This window comes from Zonotrichia leucophrys, chromosome 4 (genome assembly GCF_028769735.1).
Source record: "Zonotrichia leucophrys gambelii isolate GWCS_2022_RI chromosome 4, RI_Zleu_2.0, whole genome shotgun sequence".
Lineage (NCBI taxonomy): Eukaryota > Metazoa > Chordata > Aves > Passeriformes > Passerellidae > Zonotrichia > Zonotrichia leucophrys.
This window is the reverse complement of record NC_088173.1, coordinates 19,001,651-19,026,664: the sequence shown is the minus strand read 5'-3', so window position 1 is coordinate 19,026,664 and position 25,014 is coordinate 19,001,651. Positions and strand designations below refer to the sequence as shown.

The 25,014-nt window shown below is 41.0% G+C and overlaps 2 protein-coding genes across 6 annotated transcripts in view; one reads left to right on the top strand and one right to left on the bottom strand.

The window, feature by feature from the left end:
* The window catches only part of CLCN3 (chloride voltage-gated channel 3), a 59,559-nt gene extending 53,259 nt beyond the window's left edge, over positions 1-6,300 (top strand). For 2 of the 4 annotated variants that reach the window (XM_064710664.1, XM_064710665.1), the window contains 2 exons: positions 1,525-1,600; positions 3,228-6,300. In XM_064710664.1, coding sequence (XP_064566734.1) covers positions 1,525-1,600; positions 3,228-3,386 — 235 coding nt within the window. In that variant the 3' untranslated portion in view covers positions 3,387-6,300. The remainder of the gene's footprint in view (positions 1-1,524; positions 1,601-3,227) is intronic. The other 2 variants (XM_064710666.1, XM_064710668.1) reach the window with 1 other exon arrangement.
* A 1,866-nt stretch (positions 6,301-8,166) lies between these two features.
* LOC135446618 (histone PARylation factor 1) lies at positions 8,167-24,287 on the bottom strand. Of its 2 annotated transcripts, none has more exons than XM_064710670.1 (8): positions 24,165-24,287; positions 15,634-15,793; positions 13,523-13,709; positions 12,953-13,051; positions 11,767-11,917; positions 10,978-11,065; positions 10,218-10,390; positions 8,167-8,449 (listed from the first exon to the last, which is right to left on the bottom strand). In XM_064710670.1, the coding sequence occupies exons 1-8, from the start codon at positions 24,165-24,167 to the stop codon at positions 8,318-8,320; spliced, it is 993 nt and encodes a 330-aa protein (XP_064566740.1). In that variant the 5' UTR covers positions 24,168-24,287; the 3' UTR covers positions 8,167-8,317. The 2 variants fall into 2 exon arrangements, with proteins under 2 accessions (XP_064566740.1, XP_064566739.1); XM_064710669.1 differs by lacking the exon at positions 24,165-24,287 and adding an exon at positions 16,783-16,863.
* Between the last annotated feature and the right edge of the window lie 727 nt (positions 24,288-25,014).

Sequence of the window (25,014 nt, the reverse complement as noted above, 5' to 3'; positions counted from 1 at the left end):
CTTTAACATTCTGCTTTTCTGTGTCTCTTGCATTAAACACTTGACATGCAACATCGAAGCTCCTACCATAGTATCTTGCTTTCCCTTTAGCATGTCTTTTAAGGCAGCCGGGGAGTGAAATGTTCTCTGCTCATTCACATGTTTAGGATTGATCAGTGTCCTTGGGACAAGAAATCTGAAATGACTGGGACTTTCTTAGTTTTTCTGTGGGCAAAAGGACTGCTGCTGTATGCAGGGAATATTTATATATTTCGTTGGTTTCCAAGTTGGGGGTTTTTTTCAGATGTATTTTAAAACAAATTTATTTAAATGTTCTCCTGTCTGTTTTTTGTTTTGTTTTTTTTTTCTTCAATGCATCTCTGTATGGAATGGCAAGTAGTGTTTCCAGAAGCCTTTCTAAAGGACATAACGATCTGACATTTAGAAGTTAGTCTGGGCATGCAATTATTCTTGTTTGGAGAGGGAAATTGGAATCAATAGAACTTCACTGAAAAATAATTACTATGATTTTTCATAGTTTCTGTTGTAGTTGAGTGCTCAAGCATTGACATTGATGCTGAAATCTCATCTAGAGAAAGCTTGATTGTGCAAAACTATGTCAAGCTCTACTATAAATTTTAAACTATTTTATGATAAAGTAGCAGGAATGGCTTTAATATTTATCTTATACTACTTCAGTTTACAAATTTGTGACATTCCATAAGCACACTGTCCATTACAAGAAGAGCAGATCATAAATACTAGTACTAGTGGTGTTTAGCGATGGCAATATACCCTTGTGGACATCAAGGACTACTTTATATTTTCAGTGGCAGATTTCCTGCAAACTGAATATACCTGTTTAAAGACTTGCATCAACATACTGATTCCAGTCCAGACTGGATTGTACAGAAATTGGTGCAGATGACAGAGAGAAGACTGAGCCTTACTCCTCCAAATTTGTACCAGAATATCCATTATATCCATTCCAGGGAGTTGCTCTTCATTTGTCCTGTCATGAACAAGAAATCTGTCTGAATTTGTCTGTTTCTAAGGCCAGCAGGTAGCCCAGCTCTGTAGGGCAGCTTTAAACCTCAGTTGCTATGACTTTACACAGTTATTACTTTGCTCATCTGCTGTGGCTTGTTAAAATGTCAATAATTATCTGTATGTCTGAGGAGAAATAACTGTTAAACGAAGGAAATACAAAGTAGATTTTAGTTTTAGTACCTTTAAAACCCAAAAATATGTGAATTTAGGGTGAAGGGATAAAGTTTGCTACCCTGATGTGTACCTGATACAAGAAACATACTGCTCTGGGGTGGTTGTAGAGCCAATTGTGTTCAGCATTTTGGGAGAAAAAAGCAAAATCTGGGAAAGGGTACTGACTGTCAAATAAATTCTCATTTAATTATCTCATTAGCTTTCCTGCAACCATTTCTTTTTTTTTTTCTTTTTCAGTTTGCTCTAATCCTTTTCCATTATGATTAGAATTTTTTTTCATTTGATTTCATACAGTTATTAGCATAACATAATCTGTTGCAGGATTGTCTTGGGGATCATCACAAAGAAGAACATATTAGAGCATCTCGAGCAACTAAAGCAGCACGTCGAACCCTTGGTGATTAGATATATCAGATCTCATAATTAGACACATTAGAAGTCAGGAAGCATGAAACTTGTGAACTGTTCAGGGCTTTTATGGTATCGGCTGAAGCATGAAATCTTCTTATGCTCAAAATTTGTATTAAACATAAAGCAACATGTGCAAACTCCTTTTGTAGAAAAGAAGCTGTAAATGTGAACATACCGTTAGTCACAACATTAAAGGAAAGTAAACAGTAAACTTTCTGATACTTGTGTTGATGAGATCACATCCATCCAGCTGGTTGATCTCTTGAATTCCCCAGGTGGGAAGGCACGCAGCTAGAAATACTTTTTCCCTGGCTAATGCAAATTAAGATTTTCATATATGCCAATTTCTTTTTCTGATTTGGGCAGCTTTAAGTAGCTGTTAAATAGCAAAGTATCACATCTTTTAAGAAGAAGAGATAAGCATACATCATTAGATCTTCCCTTTATTAACATGAATTTTTAAAAATATTTTTAGCAAAGTCCTGTGATTTTATGTAAAGTCTGTGATTCTGCCACTGTTACCTACAGCAGTGAGTGTAATCCTTTACAAAATGTGCAGTGATACCAGCCACCAAGTGGCCTGCTACTATGTAGTCTGTTGACTTCACAATCTAGATATGATTTTAACCATGATGTTGTGAACTAACCCCTTAGATAGGTGGTACACTTAGTCTTAATTTAGACATGGGTTGTTAGTTCCATGTCTACTAAACATACCCACCATGTTTAGCTGCTTATGTGCAAAACATGCTAATTATGTTCTCATTTTATGCTAATATTTCACAAGTATTTCATGCGTCCTTTAATAAGACAAATTGAAATGTACTAACCAGAATAACAAGGGCAGCAGCTCATCCATTCTGCTCTTTGCTTCTCTTGTGATATTATCCTTTTGGACAGTCTCACTCTATTTGATGTTTAGCAGTTATAGTTTTAAAAGACCCTGTCATAAGAGCACAGTATCTAAATTGGAAAATGAAAATCTTATTATTCACAGTTTGTTTTTTTCTTATGCCATGAACTCCAAAAACTAATTAACTGCTGTTTATTTTATAAAAGTTTCATGGCCAGTACAGTGTGCTCCTATGAATACATTCAATCTGAGCCAGTGTGTCAGACTGGAAGGATCCTTCTTGTTTAAAATAGGAGGGGAGTTTGATTTGGGGCCATCAAGCAGTACATCACTTCTGATGGCTAGGTTGGAACATGCCTCTCTTATGAAGTGGGATCACTGTCATTTCTTTTTCATACCTCTCTTTTCTTTGTCCCTCTTTGTTACTTTTTTGTTGGCATATGCTAATGAAAATTTGATTTTTGTAGAAACAAAAAGTTAAATAAAAATTGTAATGGGCTCTACTTGTATGACTTGTATTTCATTAAAACGGACTACAGCTGTCAGAGACCATTTGATACAGCGTCTCAGCATTGCTGTGTTTTATCAAACTGGTGGTTCCTCAACATTTTGATAAATAAAATGTTTCTGTTTAAATAAGAAAATCAGGCTGTTTACTTTTGCTCTATTCCTGTCAACAAAAAGGACTTGGCTACAGATTTGTTCTACTTCATTATTTTCCTGCTTGGATTAATATCAGTCTTCCATTTATCCTTTTCAGGCGCCTCCTTGGCATTATAACAAAAAAAGATATCCTCCGTCATATGGCCCAGACGGCAAACCAAGACCCCGCCTCCATAATGTTCAACTGAAACCCATAGCTGAGGAGAGAGAGGAAACGGAAGAGGAGGTTCATTTGTTGAATAGCACAACACTTTAGTCTGGGGAAACTTCTAAAATCAGAGACGAGCTGGGTTTTTACATAACAGTGCTGCTGGCAATCAGGAGTCAGTCTGGGGGAGCTGATGGGAGTGTGGGAAGGGAGAGCTGCTGTCCTGCACTGGATGCGTCCCGAGACATCAGGTCTGCCATGATAGTGCAGTGGGGGAGCCGTGCAAAGCGGTGCCGTTCTCCAGCCCAGCCTGGTACTTCAGCATTGAAGAGATGTGTTATTAATCCCTGTTTCTGGAGGGATCATTCTGAATTGAGCCATCTTGTGGAGACTGAAAGGTCTTGCCCTTTTTACCATTGAAAACTGTTGTGTTAACTCATGAAACGTATTAACTATTACTCGTCACCTTTCTACATTCCAGAAGAGCTTTATTTCTCTCTCTCCTGAGCCGTAACAAAGCCTCTTTAAAATTGGTGTGCCCTTTTGAAGCAGTTGTTTCTCATATTGAGATGTACTGTGAGTTACTGAGGTGTGATCACAAGAAGGGAGGTTTTTCTTGTGCCATTAAATGTGTAAGTTCGTACATCACAAAATGCTTGGGGCGGTGCAGATGCACTGCAACAAAACCAGGTTGAACAGGTAATAATTTCCAAGAACCACACAAGACTTCTTTCAACCCGTGTGCTGTCATGATATGAGAAAGCTAAAACTGGGTAAAACCAGTATTTTAAAGAAAAATACTGGTTTTGCTGCAGAAAACATCAATAACGTGACCTGGTCTTATGCAATTTTTGTATTATTGAACACACTATGATATATACCAATGTTGTGCAGTATAAGGAAAAATACTGCTATTCTACTAGTTTAAGAGCTGGAACAATTCTCTGTATACGTGTATCTGGTAAAAAAATGCATGCTTCAACACTGGAGATCTTTTCCCCCCCTGTAAAATTTGAGAATGGTCATTTTTATTTTTTCTTCTCCACAAAAGACGTTCCACTGCTGACATGGTAGGAAGAAATGTAACTCATAATTTGCACTAAATGTATATTATTTTTCTTGAAGTTTTACCATTCTTTATTTATATTTGTATGGATTTAAAAAATCTATAAAATATGAATCAGTTAATATCTCACATAACTAATTACCTTTTTAATGTGATTTTATAGAATAATTCATAATCCTCTGCAAGTAATGGAGGATTAGCAAATGTTTACAACTAGATGAAGGGTTTCAAGAAAATGGCTTCTTTATGATCCAACATACATGCAAGATCATTTTCAAATGTAACTCTCACTGCCGTTACCTTGGATTTCCTTTTTTCTTTACTGGCAGATAACTGGAACAGTAATAGTAGGGCTTTATTTAAAAAAAAACCAAACCTGCAGGGTTTTAAAAGTAATAGGAGAAAGCAACTATTAAATTGCTTTTGACTCTTCTTTTCTCCCAAGTATATAAAGGTGTAAATTATATGTACTCACACCTGAGCAGCAGGGCAGAATTGAATCCAGTACTTGAAACTTTGGCAGGACTTTAAAATTCAGCAGCAACACACACACACTCAGAGGTGAACTGACAGACCCCTAACTTCACAGTACATTGCTTTGTTTCCTATGCATTTTATCAGACCATCACCAGAACTGCATGCAGAGGAAGAATGACAATATGCTATAAGCCTAAATTAGGGAGGAAGAAAATTAAATCTGGCTGACAAAAATCATGTTTTGTAATATGATGTTGGATAAAATTTCTTTCTTTTAACTATTATGCTCACCAGACTGCAAAAATGGCAAGAGTATAAACACTAAAAGTCTAACATAATTTTAAATCTCTCTAAGGCATTCATCACAGTTACCTCAAACATCTTTATTCATGAAGTACTCGGTATGATTTTATCTTAAGTACAATAACAAAATGAACCAAAATTCTGGAACTTTTGGCTGAGCTGCACAAAAATGGCTGTGCCTAAGTAAGTGCACTGTTGAATTTGAACTTATTTTTCCTAGTAAAAAACTGCCATCTACATTTTATCATCTCAGTTCCAGCAGCAACTGGAACCTGTAGAAAGTGAAATTTGCCATGGGGATCACAGTGATCAGGCCCTGTATTAAAAACAGGTTTGGAAATGAAACAGGGAATTGGGCTACATAAAAATGGGAGCATGGCAACAACAACCTGTACTCTTCCATGTGAAGTCAGTGCTAGTTGTTAAAAATTTGCTCTGGTACATTACATAAGGCTGAAGAAGAGGAAGCTTCACAAAGAGCAGGATTAGGCCCATTTACAGAAGGCAGCTCTGGAAGTTGTCTGTGACACTGATTTCTGTTGTCTGATTTCTTTCTCTATAGTGGAAGAATACAAACTCACTACACATACAAAAATCACTTTAAATTAGTTTGAAATCTCTGCCCTGTTTGGTGTTACTGTAAAACATTGCTGTGTGTACTGTATTAACCTGCACCTAATTCTAGAGACTGCTGTCTCACTTAAAATACAGTTCACACTCCTGCTGTGTTTCATTTCTGTGTGGATCCCCAGAGCTGCACATAAATTGTGCATCTCTGTTTACTCTTAACCTGCTAAGCTTTCCCTGTTGACATTTAAAATGTCTTCTGGTAAACATGCAGTAGAGGTTCTGTTAATGAAGTATGTGTGCCTGTGCTGTGCAACAAAAAATTTCTAACGTGAAACTTGCAGCGCCTTACTCAAGTTACTAATTTAAAAAAAAAAAGGTGGTGGATGGGAGGGGGAAAGTGTCAGCATTTTTTTATTTTTTAAATCATTCAGATACTGGTTCATGAAGAATGCATTCTTTGTTAATCTGTGATGTTGCCTAGAGCTGTATTTAATATTGATCTTAATGTTTTTATTTATAAGTGTGGTAGAACTGCATATCATTACAGTAAAAATTCTCATTACTGTGATGATTTAATCAAGCATTAAAAACTTCTATATGACCATTTATTGTTTTGTCATACTTTCTCACTCTTTTCACAAACAAGATTTGTCTTGATTTTTGCATTTATTTTCCCTGAGAAAATTAACAGCTAGGAATTTTACATACAAAACCAGTAAGAAGATTTGTCAAAAAGAATAGAGTGTAGGAGATGCAGTATTTGCATTGCATAGCTAATTATAGTATTAAAATTATAGAATTAAAACAAAATCTTTTTTTATTTAAAGTTAAAAGTGGATGATCCTTTTTATTGTCTGAAAACCAGCTGCTGCTGATGTACATGACAGAATGGCCTGGGCTGGAAGGGACCTTAGAGATCACCTCCTGTCAGGGGCAGGGACACCTTCCATGAGACACATTGCTCAGAGGCCCAGCCACTGAACACTTGGAGGGAGGGACAGGTACCACCCCTCTGGGCAACCATTTCAATATTTCACCCTTCTCATAATAAACCATGCATGCCCTCTGGCTAGTCTGAATCTTTTTCAGTTAAAACCATTACTCCTTGTTTTAGGAGTCTGTCTAAACAGTCTGTCCCAGTTTATTACACAGCACATCAGTCGTGTTGGAGCTGCTGTAACAGATTTCTCCATCAGGGCCTATTATTCACATTACATTATTCATGTATTAACCCCTTCTCCATCAGGGGTTAATACCTGAATATGGATGTCCAGTCTCAGCTCCTCATTTTTGCAGATCTAAGTTCATATTTAAGTAACAGTTAAAAAGTTGAATTTTTAAGGTCCTCTCCAACTCAAACCTTTCCATGATTCTACTGTTTTAGTGCTTGTGTGATTTACAAGGCCTTGATATTTAGGGCTGCTGTACTTGAAACAAAAATGAGACTGAGATGGAAAGTACCTGTTTTTTATATATTAAAAAAACCTCTAGGCCTATGAATGAGTGTAAGTCTGTGCTTGACATTAATATGCTAAATGAAAGGGGTGAAGTTGTCAAATTTACACTGGTAGCTGTGGCATGTGATTTCCTTGTGCATTTGAAACTCACAATACTTTTGCAGCACTCTAACCTATATTTTATCTCTGCTGCTCCCTTCTACCATAAAGTAACATATAACTGACAATCCTTTGCTTAAAAGACTAGGAATGACTTAGATTTCAGCATGGTGCTACTGGCCTATAATCTTTATCAGTAGTAATTAGTATTGCTGTCATTAGTACTGATGTGAATTGCTACAATGGAAGTCAAGTCACTGGATGGTGGCAGGGCTGTTGAGTAAGAGCAAATGTTATTCTCCATTGTTTCTGTACTGTTACTTTAATCAATTGTCAGAGAATAAACCTCCAAATGCAGTAACAAGAACACAACTGGGGACTAAGGACCTTGAAAGCAATTAATTTGCACCTTGTACAAAATCACTTGGAGATGGCTTCTTACTAGCAAGGTAGCAACTGCAGTGGAATTCCTCGTTTCTCATGTAATGTCAGTATTTCCTTCATCCCATCAGTTTTGTCCCACTTGAACCAGCCCCAGCAACGCAGGAGCAGGGATAGTGCTTTGCCACAGAAGGGAATGCTACAGTAGGGGAATGCTGTACCTGAGGGGTAGGACACAACTGCAGAAACGGAGAGGGGCAGAACCATCCCCTGGAGCAGGGCCGTGGGGATCGGTTCGCATATGGCATGGGGGCTGCTGACCGAGGCCCAGCGGCCCCGCCGTGCCCTGGGTCACCAGCGCCGTGCTCTGAGCAGCAGCCCTGGCCCGTGCCTGGCTCCCGGGGCCTGCAGGCAGGGGTGTCGGTCCCACAGCCCCAGCCCGGGCCTGGCTCCCGGGGCCTGCAGGCAGGCGTGTCGGTCCCACAGCCCCGCCCGCGGGCAGCTCCTGAGCCCCGCTCCCATCCCGGGCCCGCCGTGCAGCCAGCAGCGGGAAGCAGCGTGTTCCTTAGAAAACCTTTACTGAGCGAGGGAACACCGCCACCGAGTACAAAAAGCCCCACAGACACACGGACAAGCCCGACCCCGGGCGCACAGGGCCACCCCCAGCTGCAGCCCCCGCGCCCGGCTCAGGGCTCCAGCTGATCCAGGTCCTCCTCCCGCCGGCTGCCCAGGTGCTGCTCGATGATTTCGGCAAAGAGGCTCCTCTTCAGCAGGGTGTAAGCCAGGGGCAGCAGCTGGCCCACCGTCTTGTGGAAGTACTGCAGGGGAGAAGCGAAAACAAGAGCCGCCCTCGGCCTCAGTGGCTTGGTTAATTCCGAGAGCAGCCCCAGCTCCTGGCTCTGCCCCATTCGCACCGCGCCCTTCAACCCCTCCCAAAATGCCTGAGCACATCCTCCCTCATGCTACACCCGGGAGAGCCACAGGAAGGGCAGGCGAGGTGCCCGGGCTGCTGCAGGGAGAGAGAAATCGAGCAGATGATGATCCCGCTCACCACAGCATCCCAAACTGGAGCCTGCAGGCGAAGTCCCCTATCCTGTCACAGTCCCATGTCTCATCCCACCCTGCAGTTTGAGGATTACAGTGGTACTTACAGTAACCATTTAAGAACTTGAAATGTATAAATATCAGAGCATATTTAGCATCTGCAATCATTATTGTACATGTAAGTCCATTGTATCTCTCAAACAAAGGGGACGATTCAAGTTCTTTTCTACGTCTTGGGCTGCAGATAAAGTGTGTTTCTCTGGCTCTGTAAGCAAATGGCCAGGAAGGCTCCAGTCAGAACTGGAAAACAGCTCCAAGTAGGAGCTCCAAGAAAGGCAGGGACTTAACTGAGCAAAACTTATGTGTGAAGCCACTGTTTCTTCTATTTACTAAACTAGAAGATGAAGGTTTCTAATTCTAGAAACCAGTTGCAAAGTTACAGGTGTTCCAAGCTGCAGCACAAAACAGACAAGAGACATTACAGTACTGTAAACACAATTTTTCACTGCAGGACTTTGTCAGTGGTTAGTGTCATGTGCTGAGAAGCACAAAGCTTGGAAGATGAGTATTTGCCTCCACCTACTCAGAAAAATGGGAAGAGCAGTTTCCTTCACTGCCCTTCCAGTTGTAAAAAGGATGTAAGCAGCTGAAGCAGCCTGGTCAGAAAGAAGGGCTCTAAATGAGCAGGATTTTGAAGAAAAATACCACACATTTTCAGATGCTGTATGGAACTTAAGAGAGCAGGGCATTAAGTCTAAGAAACACATTACTAATTTAACAGTGTATGGCAAGAGCAGTCAGTTTTGATACATTTCAATGGCTAAGTATTTTAACCAGTAGACAGCACAGCTCTTTTGGGTCTACATTTAGTACCGAAAAACTTAATCCTTCCCACGATACTCTGGAGCACCACTTAGCCAATAATAGTTTTGCTAGGAGCAGCTGTTTTGCAGGGGTTTCTATGATGACCCATTCATATTAGGTAGATGTTGAAACTTCATGTGTTAATTTTCTAGCCATTGACTAATTCCAGCCATAACCCTTTTCATCAGCAGGCCAGTAGCTAATACAGCACAAAAATCATTAAGCATAATTTTTATATGAGCAAGTGCCATTGATTCAATGCCCTCACTGACAATGTTCCCTGTTAGCAGAGAACTGGGGAGGAGGCTCCAGGTGGGAGGTGCCCTATGCAGTACAGGCAGGCAGCTCACCTGGGTTCACATTCTCCCAGCTGGGCTTACTACAGCACCAGGCTGTTCCCTGATCAGGCTGAATATGGGTGCCTAAACAAGTAGCTGGGGACAAGGGACTCCAGCTGTTCAGTGCACTTGGATCAGGCACTTTACACTCCACTTGTGGACTGCAGGATTGGGCCTTCACACACACAATTTTAGATTCAACATGGAATGATGTTGTGTGACTTTTAACAGTCTTCATGAATTAAGAATATTCTTGTAGACCTCTAGTTTCCTAGGGATAATTAATCTACAGCAGAACAACTTCTAGGCCATGTATAAAATTATGCATTAATTTACTCACATGTGATCCATAGCAAAACAGGTCCATGCCCAGCTCATACCCCATTCCATAATCACATTCATCATTAGCAAACTGAACAAAGGTCAGCATTTCCTGAATGGGTGCAAAGGCCTTCACTCTCTCCTCATCAGTTGGAGCATCAACAATGGCCTTGCAAATTTTTTTAAGATTAGCTGCAAAAAACCAAAAGCAGATATTTAGATGTTTAAGTAAATAAATTTAATATTGCACAGAAGTATTCCGTGGCACTATACCCATGTGCCATACTCACACATAAGGTAAGTGGGCACACCCTGAACTGCTGGTGAAGCTTCCCCCTTTCCTTGGAAGCTCATTCTTGCCCCATGCCATCCCTCTCAGTTCCTCACAAAGGGAGACATGCACTTGTGCAATGAAATTTCATCAAGGAACTGATTCTGCTTAAAATGACACTGGAAGAAGGTGGTGGATAAGAGATAAGCCCACACATCCCTGAATGTAGATCAGCTTTTTGATCTACTTCCAGCATAGCTTTGACAACACAAAAGAAAAGATCATCTAAACTACTACTTGAGGTATTTTCACAGATTTAGCATTTTTCATTGAGTCTCATCTGGTTCCTTTAATGACAATACTTTGAGGTCAAGTGCAATGGTTAGGACTTCTACATTTTACTTCGATCAGTCAAATTTTTTAAGTAGAAAACATGAACGCAGTTGGTTTTTTACTGAGGGTTGTTTACTTTAAAAAAACAGAGGGATACAGTAAACAACATGTTTACCATTTGTTTCAGGAAGTTCTCTGTATCCAACATCATTTTTGTCTACAGGAACGACTAGGCCTGCTCCATGAAATGCTTTGGTCACCACCTGAACAGAGAGACAGAAAATGGAACACAGCACCATGAGACAGTACTGGAACCTAAAAGCAACTCACCTCATTAAACACTAACATCTGACTGCTGGTGGTCACACCTAACATGGTGTCCTGGCTCCAGGACATCAACTTAGTTTCAAATTATATTGCAGTTAATTTCAAGTACTGAAGTTGGAAATAACTGGAAATGCCATTTCAGTGAAATTCTGAATTCTAGGAACCCTTGTAGTCACTTGTGTTGCACTGTACTGCATTTGCTTAGTCCCCTACCATAATTATTTTTAACAGATATGAAAAAATCTGTTATTATCATCTATATCATCTTTAATGGTCCTGCTTTTAACAGATCCAACCCAACTATTTAGAACAATCTTCCATTTAAAGCAGTTTTCTCCATGGCCTCTATTTGTTCCAGTTTCTTGACTACTGTGCTGAGTTGTTTTTGGTGGTGGTTTGTTCTTGTTTCATTTTCAATTGAATGCCAAGCTATGATTAAAGTGTTTTTATTAAATCCTATTGTTTGGAACACATTTGGAGTAATCTTCCCTCTTTTGAAGCTTTATAGAGAGCTGATTACCTTGGGAAATTCCTAACGTAGCATCCTTACTGACTAGAAGGATGGAAAAACACAAACAGGAAGTAAACAAAATTTTAACAGAACTTAGTTCTCTCCAGTAGATGAGGAAAGTCATACTTTCTTATCTCTCTGTTTCATCTTCAGGGTTTTTTGTTCCAGAGAATAACCCAGTTCTTTTGCTGTTCTTGTTAGCTTTTCATCTATGTCTCTCAAAACAGCATTTTTCTTTTTATCAGCCACTTCCTTGAGTTTTTTTGACAAAAATAATCTGAAAATAGATGAAACATGTCAAGAAAACAAACAAAAAAAAATTAATAGCCTTTTAAATGTTAAACCTCTAGATCTTAACAACAAAGATTAGCAGTCCTGTGTTTAAGCACACAGAGAACTGAAAATGCAAGCCTCTTAAGAAGAGGCAAGAAAATAGTTTGGCATATCCAGTACTTGGGCTTTTCTCATCTGTACCTGCATTACAATCTAGCTTATGCAATCTGCAGGTGCTCAAGGTTCTCCAGCCTCAGTAACTGTTCATCTTTCTATCTTAAGAATTCAGTTTGCTCTTTCTGTGTTATATACACCATTTGTCATCCAAGTCATGCACATAAATACATATTTATGAGCTTCCCCATGGTACTTTCAAAACACATGTCCTCGTTTAACTCTGCAGTGCACAAGGGTTCTTTCGCAGAAGCATTCTTCAGTCTGCTTTCGCTGATGACACGTGCCTGTTCTTAGAGAGCTTTCCATTTTTAACCAGCAGGGATGAGGTCAGCTGTTTACCTTCCTGACACAGGAACATGTAAAGTTCCTTGAATCAGACTGAACTACAGATCCACATCAGTGTTATCCTGCCACAGGGCAGAAATAGTACTTCTTGTAGATATTGATTATATACAAAAATAATGTATTTTTATGTAGACAAGAACAAGAGACAGATGCTATTATCTACTATGATACTCAGATTTCCTCCACCATTATTTGAGATGCCCTTTCTCTACTTACAAAACAATTTTAACACAGCCTCTAAATTGCAAAAAAATATCCACTGGATGTCTCAGCCAATATATTTAAGGAATGACATAATTAACACTTATTTATTTTAGTTTTGAAAGGAAAACATTGTTAAAAAGCCTACAAAGGCTTTAGAGAGAATCTTAAAACTTGCCAACAGCGGCAGAAAATAAGTGAGGGTTTCTTAAAAAAGCCATATAATAAGTTAGCTTTGTTATTCCACATCCCACCTCCCAATTAACAATTTCTCTCTATTCTGCTCTTTGTAAATAAAAGTAAATATGAACCTTACTTGACTGCAGCAAAGACATTATCACCAACTTGTGAAATCACACAACCCTTCTTTGCTTCATTTGCACCAACCCACACTGGCAGCTCATCTGGCACATCCCTATTGATGAAAAAGCACACACAAAATAGTCAAGCTGTGTCCACTTCTCCTATTTCAAAGTAAAACTAAATTTGCCTCCTCACTATGCTGCCATCTCCTTCAGAACCCCACCACGAAATGCCCTTAGATCTAAAGCTCTAAAATCTTACAGCAAGCCTTGAAAAGAACTTGCATCCACACATTTCCTTTTGGTAACTTGATTTTTTCTTAGCAACACAGCAAAAGTTAAAGATTAGTGAGTGAAGGTGCTTTGGATGGCTGGAGGAGGTAGATTAATAAATATTTAAATCTAGTCTTCAACTCCTGTTACTGCAAACTTTTTTATTAAAAAGATAAGCCACATATTAATGTCTTACTACAAAAAAGAAAGACTCTTGCTTGGTGATAGCACACAAGTTCTGTTTCATGGAAAAAGAGAACAAAAGCTATGCATAGTTGTAGTGGAACAAGGGCACACAGGAAATAAAATACCTGAAATATCCCATGTGATACTGTGTTCTGCTATCCCCAACAAGTATAGTCTGAAATTCTGGGGGATCATAGAAGAATCTCCAATGAAGATTGAAGTTCACATCTGTTGATTTTGCTTTTTTGTGTTTTCCAGCAAGGATATCATATGGTCCAACCAGCTTAAGTCCAACACTTGACACAAGTGCATCTAAAAAGCAAACCAAGAATCAGGTGCACATCTAGACCGGGAAGTTCTGGTGTTGCTCAGGTACTGAAAGTTCCCATAAATTCAGTCAAACACTACTCACTACACAAGGAAAGCTAAGAATTTTTTGTCCAGATAGTTTTCATTCAAGAGTTACTACAATTCTAATAAAAAGTAGCCATCCAGCCACAGTCCAATGTCAGGATGCAGATTGGTCACGAGCGGTCTCCCTCAGGGCTCTGAACTGGAACCAGTATTGTTTAATATTCATCTTTATCAATTAGACAAGACTGGATCAGCAAACTTCAGCAACTTGGCAGATGACCAAGCTGAGGGGTGCAGATGACACTCCTGAAGGATGGGATGCCATCCCAAGGGACGGGGACAACCTCAAGAATTGGGCCCATGGGAATCTCTTCAGGTTGAACAAGACCAAGTGGTCTTGGAAGGTTGAGCACCTGGGTTGGGGCAACCCCTGGTGTCAACACAGGCTGGGCATGCACAGATGGAGAGCAGCCCTGCCCAGAAGGGCTTTGGGGTGCTGGTGGGTGAGAGGCTGGACATGACCTGGCCATGGGCACCCCCAGCCCTGAGGGCCAAACATGTCCTGGGCTGCATCCAAAGCAGGGTGGGCAGCAGGGCCAGGGAAGGATTCTGCCCCTCTGCTCTGCTCTGACTCCACCTGCAGGGCTGCATCAGCTCCAGGGCTGTCAGCACACCAAGGTCAGGGACCAGCTGGAGTGGGTCCAGAACAGAGTCATGAAGATGGTAAGAGGCCTAGAGCACCTCTCCTATAGAGATGGGCTGAGAGGGCTTTGATTGTTCATTTTGGAGACCAAAAGGCTCCAGGGACTTTACTGCAGCCTTTCAGTACTTTAGGTATTGAAGGTAAGGACAAACATTTTAGCAGGGCCTGTAGCAAGAGAACAAGGGGTAATGGTTCTTAACTACAACAGGGTAGAATCAGGCTAAATAAAAAAATAAAATAAAAAAAAAAGGCATTATGATGCAGGTGGTGAAACACTGGACAAGGTTACCCAGAGACACAGTGGATGACCTAAAAACATTTAAGGCTGGGCTGGACCCAGTTCTGAGCACCTGGCTCTGTGGAAGATGTCCCTGCTCAGCGTAGGGAGTTTGACTAGATCACATTTAAAGGTCCCTTCCAACCCAAACCATTCTGACACTGAAAGACACTGTCATTTCTAAAGCACAGAGGGATGCCACATTCTGTTATCTAATAAACTTGAGAGGTTGAAACCCAGATTTAGTAGTGCTTACACTGAGTAAAAGTCTTTTCAACCTCTCATCCCACCAGCAAGGAGGCTGTGGCTGTACAAGGAGCTGAGACAGGATGCACCTGGGACAGCTGATCCCAAGTGACCAAAGGGATATTCCACAGCATATGGCATCATGCTCAGCATGACAAAGACCTGCTTTCTTGGAGATGGCTGAAAACCTGCCTGCACATGGGAGGTGGTGAATTAATTCCTTGTTTTGCTTTGCTTGTGGCTTTTGCTTTCCCTATTAAACTGTCTTCAGCTCAACCCACATGTTTTCTCACCTTCACCCTTTCAATTCTCTCTCACCAAGGGGGAGTGAGCAAGTGCCTGTGTGGTGCTTAGTTGTTGACTGGGATTAAGCCATGAGGAAACTTGAGCTCCATACTAAACATTTTAAATGCACCTGTGAGAAAGGCAGATTGAGGCCACACTTAGTCCCTTTGCATGGCACAACTTCAGTAGTTACATTTTAGAAAGCTTGAAGTGTACATCTTGGTGATTATAGCCAGTGTTTTAGTTCACACTCACGTAGATATCCTCCATCTCAAGTGAGAAGCTGCAGCTTCACTGAAATGCATCTGACCAACTCCTGTTTGCCTGCTTTCAGGAGTGAAAGTTAGAAGAGGCAAAATTTAAAACCTCACCACTTGGTTTCTCAGGATCTAGCTCCTCACAAAACTTCCAAAACTGGTAGAAGTCCTCAGGCAGTCTAAGCTGATAGCATGTTTCTGCTTCTTGGCAAAGACTATCAGGAATATCTGCCTGGTTTGATCTTCTCTTCTTGACAGCTCCATTTTTTTCACTCTGTAGATTAAAAAAAAATCCAACCCAAAAGTTAATTTAGTAGCTTTCTCTCAGCTCTACCAAAGGAGTCTACAAAACTTTTATTTTAATGGAAGAACAAGGATTAGATCCATTAGGACGTGTTCATTAGTTAAAGCAGTATATATACAGCGTAAAACATCTGTTTTGGACAGAATCCATTAAAAGTGCAGTCTGACAAATGCACTAAACATGTCTGCAGCAGCAAAGTGCTACTCTGATATTAATGAGTCAATATAATCAACAGAAGCACTTCTGTTAGTTAATTAAGCAAAGGACCAGGCAATCCTGAAGTTTAATCTAATTCTACATTGCTCTAAAATGACCATTTCTAATCACACTGTGGGCAGCATACAATATGTTTGTGTGTTTTAAAGACAGTTCAAAGTAGGAATACAATTTTGTCAAATAATATAGCTAAACTCCTCTGGTCTCTACTATTTTAACTACTGTGCTGTGCAACATCACGACTACCGCAGTTTCCAGGGCAGCACTTTAGCAGCAGCTTAGAGGTGAAGTTGCTTTTAAAAATTACGTAACGTGAGCTGAAGCAGGCTAGGAAGCGATCCACGGGCACACTCTACTGGGGCAGCAGCCTCAATCACCGCATTCCCATATAAGTCTCCACGAATTGGTAGGAATCGCTACCCCCATTTGAAAGAACATATAAATAAACTAGAACAAGAAAGCAAGCCTGTTGCTAAAGAGAGCATTTCCGAAACAGGGCCGCTGCCAGGCAAGCCGGGTCGCGGCGTGTGTCGCCGTTCGCGGCGCGGTCCCGCCGGGATGCTGCGGCGGCCGGCGGGCCCGGCGGTGCCCGCGCCGAGGAGCGGCTGCCGCGCAGGAGAACGCGGGGCCCTGACTCTGTCCCCAAAGCCACCGAGCAAAACAGAACGCGGGGCAAGGAGACAGAGGGCCGACACGCATCCCAAGGCACCCGCGCGGTGCAGGCCCGCGTCCCGCCGCCCCACCTGCTCTCCGGCCGCTCCCGCCGCGCCGCGCGGCCTCCGCTTCCCGCCACCTGCCATGCGCTCCCGCCGCCCGCATCCCGCGCGCCCCCGCGCCTGCGCAGCCCCGGCCCCGCGCGCCGGCCGCCAGGGAGCGTGAGGGGCTCTGAGGGGCGGGGGCCGCCGGCAGCCCCGGCTCTGGCACCGCCGCCACGGCGGCGAACGGGGGCAGCGACGGGGCACGGCAAGGGGCGCAGTTCACCCCGGGTGGCGAATACGGCTGGTGCTGGAGACACGTCGGGAGCTCACCGCCATGTTCCCTCAGCGGTAGATAGATCGCATGGATATGCTTTGGAGGCTGATTTTTTTTTTAAATCCTGCTTACATATACGTGCAAATTCCTGTAATATGGGTTAGGGTGGTGTATTGGGATCACACAGAGGAAGAGACGACCTGAAATGTAATAATCTCTAAAGCATAAGAGAGAGGAAGCAATACAAGTTTTCAGTACAAATGAAAAAAAAAAAAAAGGCCCAATCCCCTAATCTTCTGCTTTAGCAATTGACAGCTGCCAGGAATATGGAAACAGCATCACAGCTTGTGTTCAGGGAAAGAGCAGAGGCAGCCGTGTGTAACATGCCACAAGTTCAGAGCAGCCCATAATCACATTATGCAACATCCGCTTACACCGCTCTGCATGGGAGAGGGCCCGCAACGCCAGCGGCGCAGGAGGCGGCAGTGGGAAGCTGGTTATATATAAACCCTCACTTTTTTTGTTTCAGTAAGCGAGATCGCAGTGAGTTTATTTAAAGAAACATTATGTAGTTAAGCTACAGGAATTGGTGAACTCACAGTGCCTACCAGAGAGAAAGATGCATGTGTGGCATAAATAAATACCATTAGATCTTTTTATCCTGCAGTCTGTTAAGGCTGTAAATATTTGCTTTGGTAAAGGTTGTTAGCTTAGGTCTTGGAATAAGCTGCAGTGCGTTTCAGCCTCCTGACAGCTGTATGACTCACACAAAAGCTCGATGATGTTAAGTCAGGCTACAGCACTCACCTGTAAGAGTTACACACAAGTCACAGGAAACTTGGTCCTGACTGATGGATAGTACTGCCTGTACTTACAACAGCGAGGTTTGCTATGATGTAGATGCAGAACAAAGTCTGCATCAAAGTCTCCTTTCTCAGATGGAAAAATTACTGTTTAAAACAGCATACCTGTTGTTTGCTTAGCAAAATCCTGCACGCACAAGGAAGGAATATTAAATTTCACATCCAAACCTTGTTTAACGATTTACATTTCACTGCCTGAGGTTAAGTAGAAATGAGGCACAAAAGCTTACTAAGAAACCACAAACCTAATTTTTTTTTTTTCTGCAAAGTGTCAAGAGTACTAGCCTGAGGTTTCTTTGGGAAATGCTTCATAGAATTAAATTATGAGTATCCCTCATAATTTCTACTCTACAAAACCTTAGCAATAATGGAGGCTAGGAGAAATGTCACCCAAAGGACAAGCAAGTAAATAAGGTCGGCATGAAAGCATTTACCTTTGAGTCAAGAAAACAGCAGCTTTTCAAGGTTTTCTGCCTTTAAAGAGATTGACTTCTGCCTCTTACAATATTTTGCATTACAGCATTGAAACAGAAGTAAAGTAAGCATGAAATAATTTTGTAGTGGCCCCCATTTTAGATATGCCAATACCTCACAAGGCACTGGAAGGAATGCAAAATGACTAGAAAAATACTCCTACGCTGACTTAGTGCTGGTGCTGGGTATCTAAAGCCTAACTTGGAGTGATTTTACCACTGAACATACAGCTCATGAGCTTTATTGATCAATCAAAATTTTTTTTTATTCTTTTCTCCACACAAGCTATTAAAGACTCCAAGAGCACCTCTCTTCTAGAGCAGCCCACAGTTTGGAAATAACCCAGGAAAGAAAAAAGTGCATAATCCAGAGAGGAGGATACAAAATGCTCTCCATCTGAGAATCCCAGTCTCTTACACTTTCCAGGCAGGTACCCCAGCCACTAGATTGGTTAAGAGTTGCCAGTGTTTGGCCATACTTAAGATAAAATGTGATTTTTAAAATACTCTTATGTGTGTATGTATATAGTGCAACTCAAAACTTTTGTTAATTTATAACTACAGGAAGAGATTTTGTGAGAAACTACAGAACTGAAGCATGCTTCTTTGAAACAAAGCTTTTCAGACCTGCTTTCTCAAAAGCTATTGTAGATAATTCCTGTGTATACACACACATTTCCTGATACATTTTATTTGTCTCTTGAGGTTAGCAAGACTTTTTCCTCTTCTATGTTCATTTCCAAGATTAGTGCTTAATATCCAAAGCAACCAGAGTATGCTCCATGCTATGCAAAAAAAACCCCAAAAATCAACCCTCTCAGTTTTCAATTTCAGTTTCATGGATATGAATTATTGTGGGAAAAGCTTTCTTGATTTAAAAGCCAGAACAATAAACTTTATCAGCTAGCAGGTACTAGAAAGAAGGAAAGAAGACTTGCAAGTTGTTGAAATCAGGTTTTTCCTTCCTCACTGCCATTTACTGACTGTTTCATGCTCAGAGCTTTCTGTCAGAGTTCATTGCTTTCCTCCCACCCCTTACAAGGTGAAGATTTGCTCACCTGTGAAAAACACCACAAGTAAGCTAAGCTACACTGATCCAGATATTCTGTGCTGAGATGTTAAAGATCTCTAAGGACAGGGGTCGCCAAGACAAGATATCTATCTAGTCCAGACTGCATTAGCAAATTAGATGGGATGCAATACATATGGTTCACAAGCTATTATTCCCTACCCTCCATCATGTGCAGCTGAAAGGTAACTATTTATGTTCCTTATTTTAGGTGGTTTCAAAGAGCACCTAAGCAGAAGGGCTCCATGTGTTCAGCCTCCTCAGTCACCACAACATACTGATAACTAGCCTCTGCAGTACAAACATAGATAAAATCTCACTTCTGCTCAAGGACTAGATTTTTGCCAAAATGATACTGCCTTTCTCTTGACACAAGAGGGAGCCATTTAAATGCTTTTTTTAAAAAAAAGCAGTATAAAAATGAAGACAAAAGTACCTGAATACACGAGTGGCCACATTGATGTCCTTTCATTGTGGACATCTTATTTCTCAATCCTAGATAATTTTGTCTTATTCTATGTAACCACAGTGTATGTAGCAGCTGCTGAATTTTTCTGTGTACAGCTATAACGTTGGGAATGTACTGAATGCAGCGTGGCACAAAAGCAGTGAAATTATTCTATTTAAAAATAGATTTAACACTGCAGTTTATGTGATGGTTCTTACTGAATTGCTTTACAAAACTGCCAGCCTTGTTCTCAGGTTAAGCCTCACATAATCCTCAGATCACACAGAGCCTCTTGTTCCTTGGGTTATTACCTTCTGTAGGGCAGCTCCACATTTCCAGGTTCACTGAAGGACACATCCTCCCTTTTACCAAAATAAGGATGAGCAGGAGCTGTGGACGCTTTTCAAGGTCAAAGCCAAGCCTTGTCGGTGCTGCAGCAGAGCACAGACACACAGTGCCTCTGCTGACTCATCACCTCCCTGCTGCTTGTGCTGACAGGTTGTCCTGGATCCCTGCCAGCTCCCCTTGCAGTTCTGCAAGGAAGGCTACATACACCAGGGTGAATGAAAAAATACAGTGCAGAGAAGTCGTCTTAACTGGGAGAAAATTGATCAGGATACTGCAGGACATGTGTTTCCTGAGACAGCCTGGAGGCTTCAGGATACTTTGTGTTGTGAATGCTTAAAAAGGAGTATGGGTGAAGATAACACAGTAGTCTTTCTGTGAAGGACTTGAAATTAGATAAACATTTTAGAATATAAATTAATATTTAGGCATCCATTCGGTGAGCCTTGCAATAACTGCTCTTGACAAGAGTGTAAAGAGACAGCTTGATACTACTGTAATCCAGCATTTGAACAACCATTATTTAGATCTGGCAGCTACCAGTAGACTATGATTTTATGGTGGCAGTAGTATTTTACTGCAAGCCAAACCTCCTGCTCTAATTTGAATACAGGGGAACCATTCTGATTGCATAAATTATGAGTGTTGGAACACAGAGCATCAACGCTATTCTGATTGAAATGACTTGTTAGTCCTGTGGTTGTACAGAACTGCAATTTACGTAGGACCATTTGCCATAGGCATCAGTTAAAGTTTACAGATGGCCACAGATGTGCTGTTAAAAGTTGCCTGGTTTACTTGGAAGTACAGCCATGTATGTTTGAAGCACAGTGAGGCACAGCTCATCTGAATGCATTATCCCAGGAAGTTAAGAGTTTTCCTGTAAGAATCTACTCCTATAAAAAGGCTGCTAATGTGAATTTCTATCAAAAATAATGTTTTCCCTTATGAAAGTAAACCACAGAGTTAGTAAGTCTAATCCAGTTTTATTTCTGGTCAGCTGTTGAGGCCAGGGTAGATTGAACCAGGCAATCTAGGTACTATTTTGGGGGGGGGGGGGTATGTTTTTTTATCATATATAGGTATTCTGGTTCTCTTCATCTGTAATTCTCACTTTAAACTCTTGCCTGCATACATACAAAACACTGCATACAGGTAAGGAGGAAAAAAAAGTATCAAGTCAGGTTGGTGCCCCTGGACGTAATAAATGAAAAGGAAAGTTTTTGGTCTGATACATAAAAATGAAATTAATCTAATAGCAAGTAAATTAAAGACAATGACTACTTTGTAGATACCCTTTGTGAGGTTTCATATTTCTGATATGCAAGAACCACTTGATAAACACGTTTACCAGCGAGACAAACCCTTCATGCATTGTTTTACCATTAGTAGCTCCTAAGACTGGCATGTCTTTCACATTGTATTAGTACACACCACCTCCAGTCTTCAGTGTCAGAACTCAGGACCCTGTTTTCATGGGACAGTTTCCTCACACTGAGAGCAAGCCACATTCTGCTGTAACTGGATATTAGGGTGACAGTCAATATGAATAATGGAATAATATGCATCCCCTAAGTTCTGGCTGATGGTATTAACCTTTTGTCTAGTACATATGCTTTGGCTTCCTCCCCTGATAAACAGTGTGGTGAGGAGGTAGAAGATTGTGGCTCTGAGTCACTTCAGCTTAGGATAGAGTGAGTCAGGAACTCAGCAGCTCAGGGGGGAGAATTGATCATATTCCTATTATCTGAGAGACACAGAATTGCTGGCTGTAACTGGCAGGCAAAATCCTTCAGGGGCAGGGTAAATCCAGTTTTGTGTTTTAACATCCTGTGGGGCAGTAGTCTAGATTTTCCAATAAACCATTTGCAAATTATAGATTTTGTAGCTATTACTGCTGTGAAAGTCCCTAAACTAGAGGATTGAGTATATGGTTTAGGGTGAACAATCCAATTATATTTAGCAACTTTTGTAAGAAACTTTTCTGCTTGCATTTTTCTGGGCACCCTGGCAACTACAAAACATTAAAAGCAACAAAAACTCGTTTTAATGTAAGCCTTAAAGTCAGTACTAAAGTATAACATCGACTTTAGCCTTGTGTTCATATTTAAAATCCTTCCCTCAGACCTGCTCAGATGTTTCCACTCCATATGGCTTCTAGTGTGGCAATACAGTAAACTTCTGCTAGCTAGTAACACAAAACACCACATATTCTCACCGTGCCATTCCCAGCTAACAGCTTCAGTGCCTAGGGCTGTGTGACACTAGCACAGTCTGTTCCCAAATAAGTTACCCTTTCTGTCTATAAGCATGACTAATTAATTCAGGTGCAGCACTGGAGCTGCCACAGCTCCACTCTTTCCAGTCTGGAACCAGTCAGCTGTGATGCTCACCTGGAATTGTTATGCCATGGCATTGCACAACGCAGGGAGCCCTGAGAAAACATCCTACTCTGTTTTTTGTGATCCCATTCACCTTTCATCTGCCTGTTACTATAAGCTGCCATAAACAAGTGCTACAGCAGGAAAGTCTGTCTGAAGCCCTCACCCATGGTTACAGCATAGGCAGAGACAATGACTCTGGCTAAGGCAGGCTTGTGCCCAGTATTGGGAAACAGCCCTTCTCTCACTGCAATGGTGCTGGGAGATGGCAGAGCCTGGCATTTCCCCTTGATGTTGTAGTCTTGGCCTTTCTGCTCCTTCCACAGAGCTGAATCTGCTTTTAGTGCAATAACCCAGCTGGGACAGGCTCCACTGGGAAGCTGCAAATACGGTATGCCCAAAAGACATTTCACACCACAGAGTGGTCCTGACATGTTTCCTCAACTTCAAGGAGCCTACTTAATAGCCCCAGAAGGTAATGAGCACTTCTTTCACAGTAGGATTTTGTCTTCAGCATCATCACTGGTCCTTGTTGAGATTTTGTAAGTATAAGCTTGGTCTCTGTTAAGAAATGCTACTTTTGACAAGCCACAATTGCCCACAGCTCTTAGGGATATTCTTGAATATAATGAAACTGCCTTTAATCACCTACCTATGGTAGTCTGACAGCTTTGTATGCCACCAACTTAGTTACCAGCTCAATCCAAGCTTTAAGCACTCTTTTTTTCATAGGATACTGACAAAAATGCACAGGCATTGCCTCTGTCTTGCAAGCTCATAGGGCACCCCAGGTAACATTCAGTAGTACTGGCTAGCTAAGATGGCATTAAAAAAAAATACCACATACCTCCCTCAAAGAAAAATCTGTAACACTCCAAACCAAGAAAAAGCCTTAAAAAACAGCCCCAGTTAAGAACAACAAAAAAATACACCCAAAACCAAAAAACATGCAAAACAAACCCCACCACACAAAAAGCCAAAGTTATCAAGAGTCTCATGCAGGACTACACAAATGCAAATCTCCACATCCAGAGAGATGTTTCCCAGTTTAGAAACTGTCTTAAGTTTATCAAGGCCACCTTTTTCAACAAACAGGAGAAGAATACTCATGTTGCATTGGTGAAGAATTATGGACAGTGTGTCTCTTCATCCCCTTTGCATGTTATTCTGTACTTACACAGGAAAACAATTTGATAATTACCTGTTGTATTTAAAAATGTGTTTTAAGCTTGGGAACACCACATACAAGATGCCTCAGGGCACAAACAATTTTGTCTTTTGTTTAGAGACAAATTGTTTCAGTTCTACCAAGTAACCCAAATCTTGCCAGTCAGCTCCCTTATATTTGACCATTTTTTTAGCATACTTTGCAGTACTCAATCTGAAGACAACTTAGCTAGTACCTCTGCTAATCAGCACTTGTTGCTTTCTCAGCAAAAAGATAAATACACCAGCTATTGTAAGACAAGCTCCTTATTCTATTTTTTTCAGAGCAAAAGGGAATAAAACCCTCTTATTAAATTACACGTGCCAAAAGATTAAGAAAATAAACAACTCCCAATGAAAATTCTTACCATTGCAGGTCACAAAAACAAAGCTGAAGTAGGCCAGAAAGCTATTACTCTGTGAAAAAAGCTGCATACTTTCTTTCCAGGAGCCTTGTTCTCTTTTATAGTGGGCTCGTTCCAAGGTGTCAGCACTGGCTGTTGGGTTGCAGGGTCTCAGCTGTACCTGCTTCCTGGCCATTTAACCCCTGTCTTTCTGGTCCCCGTTTTCAACAGATCTAAATGCAAAAAAAATGCTTAAGGTTTTGGATTGTTCAGTAGGACATAGCTTAAAGCATTTGTAGTACCCCACAAAACACAACATAACTGCTTTTCTCCTGCAGAATTTCTTATTTTTTCCCTTAATTGTTCAAATTTTTTTTTGTTTATCTGCTCTCCCATTTGTTGCCTATCAGAAGAGATAACAGGTGTAAAAGTTCACTTGAAAAGAAAAGGAGGAAGCTAGGCAGGGACCTCATCACAGAAAATTCATTCATTTATATGGAAGTTACAACTCTGGTTTGGTTTTGTTACAGTGACAAGGCTGGCTTAAAAGAATAGCAAAATTTCTTACATTGATTCTATCAGTCAAATAATTCTGTGTAACTAGAGGGAGCTAATTATGAAAAGTGGAGGAATGAAGACTGGCAAATGGGATAGATGTTGCAAGAAGGATTTGTGAAAACTCTTGTTGAATTACTGCTAATTGTGCTTTCACTATAATTGGACCATAGTGCGTTAATAGTAAAGAAAAAAAAACTTGGATGTTATGAAAATGTTCTAAATCCCACTCCTTTTTAATGAAAACTTTTTAAAGTCTCAATGTCTTCAGAGTGCCACCTACCCACTTAAACAGCTAAATATACTGCTTAAGCACTAC